Raw genomic sequence first — 14,270 nt, forward strand, 5'->3', positions numbered from 1 at the left:
GGGGAGGGGTGGTCGGCGTTGTTGCCTTGACTAGGGCAGCAGCAAAGTTAAATACACCGCTGCTTTTAAGTTGAGTTCTTCTTTAACAATAACTTGCCTATTAGCTTTGAAGATGGCCAGAATTTAGTATCAATATTTGCCGCTCCACAGACTTCACAGACTTCAGCGGGATTCACAGCTCAGTTCGGTTTTCTAGCAGGATTCGATAAATCCCCCATGAACTGAACCTGGGCAGATTCACTAATTCACTAATTCACTATTGTCAGCCCATTGAAGGTTTCTTTTAAGTTTATTTATATGTCGGCTACCTTTACTTGCATCTATAACTAAAGCCCAACCTAATCCAAAATGTTTTCTTTTGTTTTGGGTAGAGCAGGGAATAGAAATGAAGGGAAATCTCTCCCATGGGGACATAACAATTTTAGTAGAGTGGGAAAGACTTCGAACCTATAAAAATGTTTTATATTGTTGTATGTTCCTGGAAATTACGAAAAATCCCCCCAAGAGTCAAAGCCCAAAAAATTAACCTCAGAAAAATTTTAACACTCCACCATGCTATCCAAAATTACAAAAAATTGTCTCAACTTTTAAGTTCAAATTTAGATGAAAAGTGCACAGCTCCCATTTTTGTCCCTGCATAGCGTACTATGAGCTTAAATTCGCTACCTCTCTGATGATGGATGCCTCCCACAGTGTTTACATCCTCCATTGAGAAATATTTAAGTCCAATAGTGACTGTGCAGGCACAAGCAGTTTGTAGAAAGGTTCTGAAAGGATAATGTAAGGACTGTGGGAGATCCCCTTCACATTCTCAAATAATTCATCCCCACACAGCTCCCTCCTTATGTATCATTTCCCCCTCCTCTTTCAGATTGTAAGCCCTCAGGGGCAGGGCCCTCCTTACCATCTTGTATTGTAACTGTAATGTCTTCCTTATATTGTAAAGCGCTGCGCAAACTGTTAGCGCTATATAAATCCTGTATAATAATAATAATTGGAGAGTGTTAACTGGGCTCCTTGGTGCAGGGGGTTATTTTAAAGTGGCGGCGTAGGGAGCAGGTGCTAGAGACTTTTTATTTAAACCTGAACTTGTCCTAGCATTTAAAGCCCAACTCTTTTGGATTTAGCTATACTCATGAAAGGCCAGACCTCTTAAAAATCTGGCCACCCCAAATGTTATTTGTGAATTATACAAATGGAGTCTCAGATTTCCAAATGTATAAATATGGTAATTCAAGAAATAAGAAAAGTGATACGCCTTGGATTCATTTTAAATCAGCTAAGGTTCTAGATGTATATTTCCCAGGGTCTCGGAGTCGGTTTTAATTTATGGTCTCCATTATAGAGCTAGAACTTACAGTCTGTTAAGTACAAACATAGTCTACTCAATGCTAGTTGGGATTAAGTCAGAATTGTAAGGAGTCCAATGAATACATATCTGGTAACTGTGTAAATCCTAAATAATTAACAAGTGGGGCACATCCAGGGAGGGAATCAATGAAAGTGATTGTTAGCAAAACTAGAAAATATCCCTTATGTTTCGGCATGGTGTGTGTATATATGTGTGTTTGTACAGAGATATTTTATCTTGTTATGCTCATGTAATTTGTTTAAGAGTTTTTTTTTCTATTGCTCATTTCCTCAAGGCATCAGTCTACCCAAAATATATATTTTAGTTTAGCATAAATGCTAGCCAGTTAACTACTCAACATCACATCACAGGTTTTTGCCATATCTCATGGGTGAAGCCGAGGTCTCTACATCTGAGGTCTCTGTACCATTCAATAAGCTTATGGAAAATAAAGCAGGAGCAGGATAGAGTAGGGAGATCTCAAGAGTGGATAATTAAGTCAACCAGCATTTGTTGGTGTTCGTTTAATCATTCTCAATGTCCCTGTTAAGAATATTGCTCTGCAATTTCTGACTAGTGACAGTGGCCACTAGGATATGAAATAAGGAGAAGACACAGATACCAGTAGGAAAATATTGTTTCTAATACAGTGGGGAAGGCTTAAATTGTTTTCCAGTTTTGTACTGCTTTTTGTGTCTACCTTGAAGAAAGTTCTCTTAATTTTCTGTTCAAGCTATAGCGTTTTGTAGCACAGAAAAAAAGAGGAAATCTCTCTAATGGGGACACAGAGGGACAGCAACCTTGCTGTGTTCCAAATAAAAATTGGAAATGGTTGGAAAGTTCCATGTGGAAATGTAATTGTTTCTGTCATAGAGGTATACAGGGGCAAAATAGCTTGTAAGTGTGATGGAAAGCAGAGATCATGAAGGGTCAGCTTATTCTGTCAAAAGCTTTTTTGGCACAGATATACCATAGGGATTTGATATTGGTCCTTTTCACATTGTAAACAATATCCAGTGTATTACTGGTATGAAGTCAAGCTGATCCTTCTAGATCGATGAGCAGTATTTTATTAAAATTTTTCATAACTGATAAAGAGGCTGATTGGATTATATCTGGGCACTCTAGAGCACATGTGTCAAACACAAGGCCCGCTGGCTGAATCCAGCCCACCAGGCCATTTCATATGGCTCAGCACCACTCCCGGAGCTGTGGCACCCCATTCATCTGTGCCACCACCTTGTCTCAGCAGTCAGCAACAGAGAGGAGGGGCAGAACACTTCCTACAGCTTTCTGTCCAGCCGCAGCACCCCCTCTTCTCCGCCTCCCATGGTCTCAGCATTCAGCAGACTCTGGCAGCTGAATCCAGCCGTCCTCTGGTCCTCTTCCAGACCCTGCACCTTCTGCTTCCCAGCTCTGGGAAGGACACTGAGATGCTAGGTATTAGTTTGGATTTAAAAAGGATAAATGATTTAGCAGACTAGCATACTCAAAGTATTTACATTTTTTATGTCTGGCTGGTCTCCCCCGTAGATGGGTTAGAGGAGGAAGAAGCTTAGTATATATTAATAATATGTGCCTTATTACTAAATACCTAACGTCTTGGTGTAGGACAGCATAGTCATAGAGGTTGCCAGGAAGGTGGCTGGTTTACAAGAGGAATTTAGGTTATGTGAGGGAAAACCTAGCAAAGTTAGTAAACCACATTATGGAGTAGTCTTGCTATATAGGATTTCTAACAGAAACAATAACTGTGTAGAATAATATAATGTAGGGAAACCACTGAAAGTGTAAAAAAAAAAAGCTTCAGTACATCTCTCTAATACATGCACAATTCTTTATATGTTGTCTCTTATAAAACGTTCGAAGTACAGAAAAATAGCTGTTGATTCTGCTAGAAATCCAGGTAATTACAAAGGCCACAGTACTATTTGTGGCTTGAGAAATAGCATTTCAGTAAGGTGACAGTTGTCAAAAATGTAACAAGTGACAAGGTGGGTTGGCCACTCAGGAGTTTTGCACATTAAGAGAACAGGAGTAATATTTAAGGGTCAAAGAAGCTAAGAACTCTTGGTAGCCCAATGTAGCTGAGTTAGGGTTGCTAGAAGGGTTTGCAAAAGATGCCTGTGTTAAAAGAGTGAGCCACCAGAGGTCTGAAAATATCTGAATGGTGGTGCCATCAAATTCTAAAGATCTCATGTTTAAAAAATGTTTCATAATTTATTTTTTTAGGATAAAGATATTAACCCTGCAAATTGGATGTCTAAGTGTTGAAGGAGATCCATGTAGGCAGGGAGTCCTGGGACCTCAGTCAAGCTTGAGACAAACTTTCACCTGGGATATCATTGAGTATGGTGTGCAGGGTTGACTATAGATTTTAATGAAAAGAAAGCGCCACTACACCCGAATTCACAACTATGGGGGACTTGTCCAACCTGAAGGTAGTCTCCCTCAATACGAAAGGCCTTAATGCACCTGAGAAACGCTCCTTCATCCTTGGAGATTTACACAAGCAATCTGCCTCCATAGCACTGCTCCAGGAGACACACTTCAAACACGACAAAATCCCCAAGCTTACTAACAACTACTATCACTCCGCCCATCACTCCTCCTCACCATCCAACAAATCCCAAGGGGTGTCCATCCTTATCCACAAAAATACTTCCTTCCAAATCCAAGACGAATTGACGGATCCAGAAGGCCGATTCATCATACTGAAAGGCCTTCTGGGTCAAACCCTCTTGACAATAGCTTCCGTTTACTCACCCAATACGCGCCATGCGTCTTTCCTCAACAAATTAATTTCCCAACTTACTGACTTCGCGGAAGGCATGCTGATTGTTGGAGGGGATCTCAACGCACCCCTAGACCCACTAATAGACACATCGAACAGCAGATCCTCACTACCGTACCGAACCCTCAAGTTCCTGAAAAAACGTCTCAACGCACTACATCTCTGTGACACCTGGAGGACGCTCAATCCCACAGGGAGGGACTACACGTATTACTCTCACATTCATGCTAAATACTCCCGCATAGATTACATTTTCGTGTCCCAAGCAGACCTCCCCAGACTCCAATCCTCAACTATAGGAAACATAGTGTCCTCCGACCACGCACCTATTTCGGGCCACGTTTTCGTTCTTCCCCCCATCCTTACGACAATCCACCTGGAGGCTAAACACCTCCTTACTCAAGGAAGTGCAAAATATTGACACAATCACAGAGGAATTGCGGGAATACTTCGCCTTTAATGCTACAGGCGACACGCCTCCCATGATCACGTGGGAAGCACACAAATGCTACATCAGAGGGAGAATCATCTCCCTTGCGGCGAAGCTGAAGAAAACACGCCTGGCACAAATACAGACCCTCAAAGCCAAAATCAGAGATCTGGAAACGACCCACAAACAATCCCTGGCCCAACACGACTTACTCACATTGACCGATGCCAGACAGGAGCTCTTGAGCCTCCTGACAACCAAGATCAGACGGAGCTTCACCCTGCGCACAGGTTACTACTACTCGGATGGAGACAAGTGTGGCAAGCTCCTAGCCAGAGCGGTACGCACGAAAAAATTTAGCTCCCACATCCATAGCATTAAAAGCTCCCCCTCAAAACTCACACACTCCCCGCCGGAGATAGCATCCCGCTTTCAGGAATATTATGCTACACTCTACAACCTAACCCAAACGTACCAAACAGACCCCAATACCAACGACCGCCTAACTCAAATCCGCCAATACCTACGGAGAGCCAACATGCCCTCCATAGACGTGACACTACTGGCCTCCTTAGACAAACCCCTCACCGAAGAAGAACTCCAGACCTCTCTCAAACAATCAAAACCAGGCAAGAGCCCAGGCCCGGACGGCCTTCCATCACAATACTACAAGTCCTTCTTGACTATACTACTACCTCACATGTTAACTGCCTACAATTCCCTCCAAAACAATATACCTTACCAGAGTTCTTCACTGGCACCTGCACACAGATACCAAACTATGGGCCTCCCTAGAAAACACCTCATCTGACGTCCCACTCTCGTCGATGATATGGCTGCGAACTGCTCTATGGCCAACATCATTACGGACCCACCCATTTATTGGCGCGACCCTTGGAAGTCTTTTCCGCCATCAGACGCCTTGGCACCCTCACCTCCTTACATAGTCCCCTGGAACCCCTGTTACACAACCGAGACTTCCCTCCAGGTGTCACGAGAGACTTCACCACGTTGTGGACTCACGAACCCCCACTGCGAGCACATCTCTTCTTCACATCCCACAGATTCAAGACCAAAACCGACCTAACAGACCTCACCGTCCGGGGATCATTACCCTGGTGGGTCTACTTACAAATCCGACACTTCCTAACGAGCCCTCTACGCAAAAACTCCGTATCTAGAGCCCTTACCCCATTCGAGAGACTCTGCCTAGACAAAGGCCCCACGAGACACCTTATCTCCTGGCTGTACGAACTGCTCAGACAAGACCCTCTGACGCATCCACCTCTCCTCCGTACAAAATGGGAACGTTCTCTCCAAACCACAATCTCCGACGACGCCTGGTCTGACATCTGCCTAGCAGTCCACAAAAGCGCGTTTAATAGCAGAATGCAGAAACAAACTACAAAATTCTTGTGTTTTGGTACAGAACTCCCCACTTACTACATCGCATGCATCCAAATGTCTCTCCATTGTGCTGGAGATGCCATGCAGACACGGGTACCCCCACACATATTTTCTGGTCCTGCCCTCTAATACAAACCTTCTGGCGGAAGGTGCATGACATGATCCACAAAATCACAGGGGCCACACTCCCATACACACCGGAGCGCTCCCTCCTTCACTGGGAACCGGACAAACCTATGGGCGCCTTCAAATCTCTACACCGACACCTCATTAACGCGGCACGCACGATAATCACACGCCATTGGCGAAAGGAGGACACCCCAACAATTCGGGAATAGTTGACCCAAGTGGGCCATGTCTATGAAATGGAGGAGCTACTAGACACGCTAGATAAATTTCGCTCGCTATGGGCTTGCTGGACCTATTTTGTTAGTACTACTGACCTCACTACTCTACACTGAGCTACCATCGGACCAGACATACCCTATACCCCTTGATCGCCCCTCACACAGTATTAAATCCTGAGCCACATACCAGACCCCATGTTGCAAGCATGTTCCTTAGGAAAGGGGAAAGAGAGCTCTTTGTTGAAACATCCACTGCTGGCCTATTTTGGGAAAAACAACAGTAATTGGCAAAACAAAAGCCAACAAATACTCACCTAGAAAACCTGACCAGAGAGTGTCGGGAAGGAAATTCCTCAGGCAAACACTCTCCTATGTCCGTAGGAATCTATATTGCCCCCCCAGGAAGTGCCTACCGTGAGGTCCAGGACTGAGTCTGAGGAGGTATCTGCAAACCAGTCCCTTTTAGAACAGTGTAATGGATGCTTGTTTATGGAGTGAGAAAGAGATTCCCAGGGAATACTGTGGGAGAGTGCTTAAAACTGGACTGGAGTAATCAGCAGCATGGAGTGACTTAACATAAAAGGCAGTATTCTGCTGGTTGTTGCATGGGATACTTTTGGAAAGGAACCTTTATTCTGAGCACATGAAGAGAAATGGACTAACCTGCTGCATGGTGCACCTTTGAAGCTCTCTGAAGGTTGTAGAGGTTGAAAGTGTGTCTGGTCATCTGCCGTTGGGGAGAGCGATGGAATGGGCATGATCCCAAACATACTGTAAATTACTTATTACATGGGTTTTCACAGCAACTTTTTAATAAGGTCTATCAATCATCACATTTAAACACATCTCCACCAGATCATGCTTGTGCTGTTAGTAACTTCTGTACACATTCAGATTTTGCTATTCTGATCAAGGCGAAAGCATTATTTACTATGGATATATGTCTGGTGAAAATCATATATTTGCTACAGACCCATAGCTTCTGTTAGTGAACTCATACCTGACATTCGCCAAGTTAAACATTTGTCGGCTTCAGTGGGATATAAATATCATAAATGTTCTCCACAAATGTCAGCGAATGTTCAGTGGATTTGCCTATAACTTTTAAATAGGAATATACTTGATAATTTATTTAACATGGAAAGTAGTATAACTAAATAGGGAAGCGATTTTTGAAAATGGTTCAACCTATCCTCTAATCTAGCTGATAGTATATCAAGATATAAAGCATAGTTTTTTTTTGTGTGTAACTCTTGTATTGAATTGTGACAATAATAGCAATAAATCTTCTTTGTTTGTTTGTTTGTTTAAATCCATAAAATGTGCTCCTTTCAACCTCCAATCGAGAAATTCCAGTGTACAAGTGTTATCCAACTAGCTTATACATTTGTATTTGTCTCAATAAGTGGGTCTAGCAAGAATTGACAGCCAACACATTTCAGGGTTATGCACATATCCCCATTCATCAGGCTTTGGGTTTATTGAACAGAAGGAATCTGGACTGGTGGTTAATCCTGGATTTTAATTTTTCATAAGCTTTAGTTAGAAGCCTGTCTGGCAGAAAACTTAAAATCTCTGCTATGCATGCACATTCACCCTGTATTTACACCTTTTAAAGTAAAGAGAAATACTCACTTATCTAAAAGAAATGCACTCAGCTCCTAATTTTCTGTTATGGACTGAGTGGTGTCCCACTGGCTTCGTCTTCAATCATAGACATTAACTGACATTAAAGTAATATTAAATCGTTTTCAAGCAATTTCAACTACTTCTGCTTCCAACTTCCTGTTGGTTTCTCTGGTTTCCTTCAGATTCAGCAGGTCCTCAGATTTCTGGCCCTTCTTTTCCCTTGCAGGGCCCTTTGGAGCCATCTTTGTGTACGTGTTGCTTGCCATAACTAGAGCCAAATATAACTACATTTTGTGTGTGTGTGTGCGCCCGCGCACAACACACACAAACCCAACATTAAAACACTCCCCTGCTCACCCCTCCTCTAGACAGACAGCTGCAGGAGACTGTTGTAATGTACTTGGGGTTTCCGTTTACTCGGTGTGCGTGCTCCCTGACTAAAATTTCGGGGAAGTTCTTTAGAGAGCAGGAGACAGCAGCACTGACAAATATAAACTGTAAATGCTTGGGCACAGATATGCATAAATACTTTATTGGGGAATGTTCATTTGCTTTATCGGAATTTGTCAGTCTGAAAAATGTTAAGCGATTAATACTATTTTAACTCTTTCAGAAAACGCATCAACTGTGCTGAGGACAGAGGACAACTCAAAATTTCTGACAAGATCAGCAGATTTTTTTGTTGCCCTAATACAAGAAGTTCATTGTTAGGGCTTGCATATGCTTTAAGGAGCAAGCTTCTCACTAATGCTTACAAAGAATTACATTCTGTGCATAACCCCTATACACGTTGGCTGTCAACTATTTATAGATCCTTTTATTATGACAAAAAAAAACCATACCTGCACTGATATCTATGGTTTGGTGCTCTCATCTTTTCACTTTTGCTATCGACAAACTCACTACCAGTTTGCGTTAAAGAGGGAGGGAGAAAATTGTAGGTATTAGGTACAGGAACATGCTGTACCTGAAGCAGCCTTCCAAAACATCTCATCTTGGCCAAATGCTGGACTGTTCTGGATAGTTTTGGAGTTTGCCGCTAGACACTGTCTCTATACATATGTATGCTTGTAAATACTCTGTACATATAAGCATATCTATTGTGTGTATATATTTACTGAATATTGCAGCTATACCCACCAAGTTATGGTGAGATGGGCTAAAAGGAACTGAAAAACCCTTCTGTGAACCAGTGCGAAGTACAGCATAGATTTTTCCCTAAACAGGACATATCTACATACAAAAGAAGCACCACTCCTCCACGGCTTAGGAAAGGAATGAGCATGGTGCTTGCCACTGGGAGCACATCCTCTCTCCAATATGAGCCCATACAAACAGAAGAAAGCTGGTTGTACACCGGATTCCGCTGGGATAGTTTGTTGAAACTTGTACCACTTCACTGGTGTCCCACCCAAGGTCCATCCTCTCTGATGCATTTCACCCAATCACGGGCATAGTCATAGAGATGAGGGTGGGCTGTGCTTTATACCCACACGTTACTTATTACCTGGTAACACAATTAAAGGGGACCAGCCTTATATCACACCTCATAGAATTCAATGTCCTACAACGTCCTGTAAATTCAACAATGCTATTATATACATAAAGAAATAAGTAAATAAATACATTATTTTTTTAATTATATGTACAAGACTATCACTGACTTTTCATGATACAAAGTAATCCCCTATCAACTTGTGGTATATATTAGTATACATCAGCCATACTTAAAATAAAACTAACAAATCTTTATTGTCCTATGTTAAAAACCTTACTAAAAACAACATAAATCTGATAAAATACAAACCAAAGATCAAAACAAGACTCAAATTGTATACGAACTACCAGCTGTGTACATGCTTAAAAGACGGAATAGAGGTGTGGGGAAAATAGAGGTAGAAGGGGGAAGGGAAAAGGGGGATTATATGAAAGGGGAAAGAGGGGTGAGGGAGAATGGATAAGAGGGAAGGGGGAGGGAGAAGAGGAAAAAACAAACTAGTCTAACCAAAAGTCATTTAACATTAAGCAACTAGTTAATTGCTAGGCAAGGTTTGTCATCTATGTGATTTCCTGCAGAAACAATATGTGGAGAGAACCACAAGAAGACTTTAATAGGTTGGACTTGATGGACTAATGTCTTTATTCAACCTCAAATACTATGTAACTATGTAACTTTGACAGGATGTGGGATCACTTATCTAGCATTAGAAGTCATAAAGACACAAATATTGCAAGACATTTTTGTAATGAACATGGTTCTAATATACAACTTCTAATAGTTCAGATAATTTAAAGGGTGGATCTAGGCATAAGTGATAAGCTTTTAAAACTTGGTAGAAGGGAGGTGTACTGTTGGATACATGTATAACCAGGCGGTTGAGTTTCAAGTGGGATGTCACTCATTATTTTGAATGACTCCCTTTCCCCACACCCACCTCTATCCTTCCTCCTCTCCCTTTCCTTCTCTTTTTCCGCTTAACCTCCCTTTCCTTCCCCTTAGCCTCCCTTTTTTTTTTATTTACAGGTCTCAATTTAATTCTAAATCCAAAAAATAAGGGGTCTGTTCCTCATTTAAGGTAAATGTAAGTTCTGAATACCTAAAGTAAAGAAATACAAATATCTTTCTACTTACTTTAATGCTTGGATCCTGCTTTAATCAATAATCAATAGCAAGTACAATACTCCTATAATTTTGTGATTCCAGATACCCCACACACACACACACACACACACACACACACGCTTAAACTTTCAGGTGGCATGTTTAAATAATTTCCATATAAATTTTTCTGTCCATACTGAGCTCCTGTCTATTTTTCCTATCAGGCTTCATAACACATAATGTTGTAAATTCCTTTCGCCAGCCTGGTTAAAAGCACCTTTTCACTCATTGCCAATAAGCCAGAAGAACATTTCTTCTTGAAAGATGAATTTAGAAGCGGCTGAAATGTTTCATTTCATGATATTCTATTATCCCTCCTCCCCAGTGCAAACATCTGGAAAAGGAGCTTCATCGGGTGAAAGAAAACAAACAGATCTGTACGGATATTGTAACAACGCAGAGGACTTTTGATCCAGCTTCCAAGGTGAATACCTCTTATACAGCTGCCCAGTCAAACTCTTCTTTTTTTTCTCTCCCATGTCTAATTATTTTCTACTGCGTGTCAACTGAGAGACTTGTGAGTTGCTGTTATGTCATTGACACTCTGCACATCATACTCTTGGGCTAAGTTTGGCCACCATCAAGTAGAGTTCCCTTTCATCTCCATAGCACAAGTCCTTGGTCTAATGGATCTGTGCAATGTTGTTGAACTCCCAGCACCTGAATAAGTATCGTGCTTATTCATGCAGGATTGTACCACAGACCTATTTTTCATGCAATCTCACTGCCTAAAGTTGTACTATACATTTGATATAGGCCAGAAATAAAATAGATGTGTTCACAATGTAATATCAGTATTACTAGCACAGCTTGTCTGCATGTGTATATATGTACGCACCCTGAGGAAATCAGTGCATGAGACTGTCACAAGGACGCAGAGAAAAATTTTGTTAGGTTTGTTTCCATTAAAATGTGTTAAGAGTACACAGTATTAAATAAATATTCTAGAGGCATGGCAAGGAAAAGTTCAGATAAGTCTAAAAATATAGAAGATCATCATCTAGTAAATCTGTGAAATATATAAATTTATCATTTTTATTAATGTATTTATACATTTATAAAAATCTATATTTACTAGGGATGTCCTAAAACAGGGCATTTTCAGGATAACTTGTACTCACAGGACAAAACAGCCCCACACTTACTAGCACAGCCCTGGAGCCTGGCACAAGCCCGGTGAGACCCGAACGTGGCCCTGGTGGGATCTGCATGCATCCCATGTGAGACCCAAATGCAGCCGCGGGGAGATCTGCTTGCATCCACCCGTTCAGCCCTAGAGAGCCCATCAGCCGTATGCAGAGCCATGGAGAGCCCGGCACCAGCCCACTGAGCCCTGGTGAGACCCGCACGCATCCCCGGTGAGGCCCAAACGCAGCCCAGGGGAGATTTGCATACAGCCCTGGTAAGACTCAAAGGCAGCCCTGGTGCGATTGGCACACCCCTGTATAATTGCTGTATAATCATGGATTGATAGGATCTATAGTTCTCTATAGCCGGTTGCCAATCTCAATTGCTGTGTAATCATTGATTGATGAGATGTGTAGCCCACTATTGCTGGTTGTCAGTCTCCATTGCTAAATAATGATGGAATGAGTTACCGTTCTTTATAATTATAAAGAAACTGCCCTAAAATCATTTAGTTTGGATTGTTTTAGAAAACATTTCACATTCCCCTTTAAGAACAAGTATTGGTAATTGGTATTGGCAAGTACCTGAGGGAAAGTACTTGTTCTTGTACTTGCTCTTGAAAAAATGGTATCGGGATATCCCTAATATTCATCCTCCCTGCACTCCATTACTGTGTTGTGGAGTTGTGTTTTCCTTCAAACGAATAAATAACAAAATGCAAACTGTAGTTGGTGCAGTCAATCAACAGTTCAATAAGCTTTGGTGAAATTTTTTCCAACACATGTTAGCTTAAATCTAGCATGTGTATTATACTATTATGAGGCGTACTGATAACAAATCTCTCTCATGCAGGCATTTGTGGTGTTCTTTTTGTGCCATTGCATCAAAATGTTACATGTTAGAAGCATTTTGTCATTATCTTTAAAGCTGAAATCCAGGCTAAACAAATATTCTCTACATAGAACAGACATGTATATCCTACTTGATTCCTGGTGTCCTTTTAATTTCTTTCAGCTCTGTACAATAATTAAGAATGAAACAATTGCTGAATTTTGCTTCTGTGCAGTAGTTTCCTGTAATAAAGACTGGTCACTACTGCTTTCTTGGCAGATGACTGGTCTTTTATATGCCTACCTGTAGTTTTCTGCAGATATCCTACAGTGGGAAGACCTCCTGTGTTCCACCCACAAAATCCTCAAAATTAGGGGATATTTACAGCCAACACTGGGACTTGTGTCCCCAGTGGCAGATTTCTCTTCAACTCCTCTTCTGGTAACAAGCATCATTGGTGGGATTTCCCCTGACTTTTAGTCGTAGTGACTGCTGTCATGGGGATAGAACTAGAGTGTGAAAGCAAGCAATAAAAACCTGACAGAAATTCTTACCTTTCCCCACTCTATCTACAAAACGACAAAAGTTTTAACTGCTATTCCTCTTTAAGTAGGATTGCTGAATCTACATAGTTCAGTGTAGTGGCATAACCAGAGTTACAGGCACCCGGGGCAGAACAAAATGTTGCCCCCCCCCGTCTCCAGGGTCCTGCAGAGACACCCACCCCCACAGACCCTGCAGTCTGCCGGATCTCAGGGGGGCTGTGCAGGATCTGTGGTGGACATTGCAGGCTGCAGAGACCCCTACGGATCCTGCAAAGCCCCCCAAGGATCCTGCAGAGACCCCCTGAGGCCCTGCAGTCTGCCGGATCTCAGGGGGGCTGTGCAGGATCTGTGGTGGGCTTTGCAGGCTGCAGAGACCCCTATGGAACCTGCAAAGCCCCCCCACGGATCCTGCAGAAACCCCTGAGGCCCTGCAGTCTGCCGGATCTCAGGGGGGCTGTGCAGGATCTGTGGTGGGCTTTGCAGGCTGCAGAGACCCCTACGGATCCTGCAAAGCCCCCCACGGATCCTGCAAACCCCCCACGAATCCTGCAGAGGCCCTGCAGTCTGCCGGATCTCAGGGGGGCTGTGCAGGATCTGTGGTGGGCTTTGCAGGCTGCAGAGACCCCTATGGATCCTGCAAAGCCCCCCATGGATCCTGCAGAGACCCCCTGAGGCCCTGCAGTTTGCCGGATCTCAGGGGGGCTGTGCAGGATCTGTGGTGGGCTTTGCAGGCTGCAGAGACCCCCACGGATCCTGCAAAGCCCCCCACGGATCCTGCGAACCCCCTACGGATCCTGCAGAGGCCCTGCAGTCTGCCGGATCTCAGGGGGGTTATGCAGGATCTGTGGGGGGGTTATGCAGGATCTGTGGGGGGGCTTTGCAGGCTGAAGAGACTCCTATGGCTCCTGTAAAGCCCCCCACAGATGCTGCAAAGCCCCCCACAGATCCTGCAGAGACCCCCTGAGACTCTGCAGTCTGCCAGATCTCAGGGGGGCTGTGAAGGATCTGTGGGGGGCTTTGCAGGCTGCAGAGTCCCCTAGGGATCCTGCAAAGCCCCCCACGGATCCGGCAGAGACCCCCACAGACAGTCTGCTGGATCTCAGGGGGGCTATGCAGAATCTATGTTGGGCCCTGCCAGCACAGTCG

The 14,270-nt window shown here is 43.1% G+C and overlaps 1 protein-coding gene across 1 annotated transcript in view; it reads left to right on the plus strand.

The window, feature by feature from the left end:
- Nucleotides 1-14,270, plus strand: part of MIPOL1 (mirror-image polydactyly 1) — a 288,139-nt gene that overhangs the window by 145,266 nt on the left and 128,603 nt on the right. The window contains exon 7 of the mRNA XM_018564483.1: nucleotides 10,946-11,044. Within this exon, the coding sequence (XP_018419985.1) occupies nucleotides 10,946-11,044 (99 nt within the window). The remainder of the gene's footprint in view (nucleotides 1-10,945; nucleotides 11,045-14,270) is intronic.

This window comes from Nanorana parkeri, unplaced genomic scaffold (assembly GCF_000935625.1).
Source record: "Nanorana parkeri isolate BGI_ZX_2015 unplaced genomic scaffold, ASM93562v1 scaffold755, whole genome shotgun sequence".
Lineage (NCBI taxonomy): Eukaryota > Metazoa > Chordata > Amphibia > Anura > Dicroglossidae > Nanorana > Nanorana parkeri.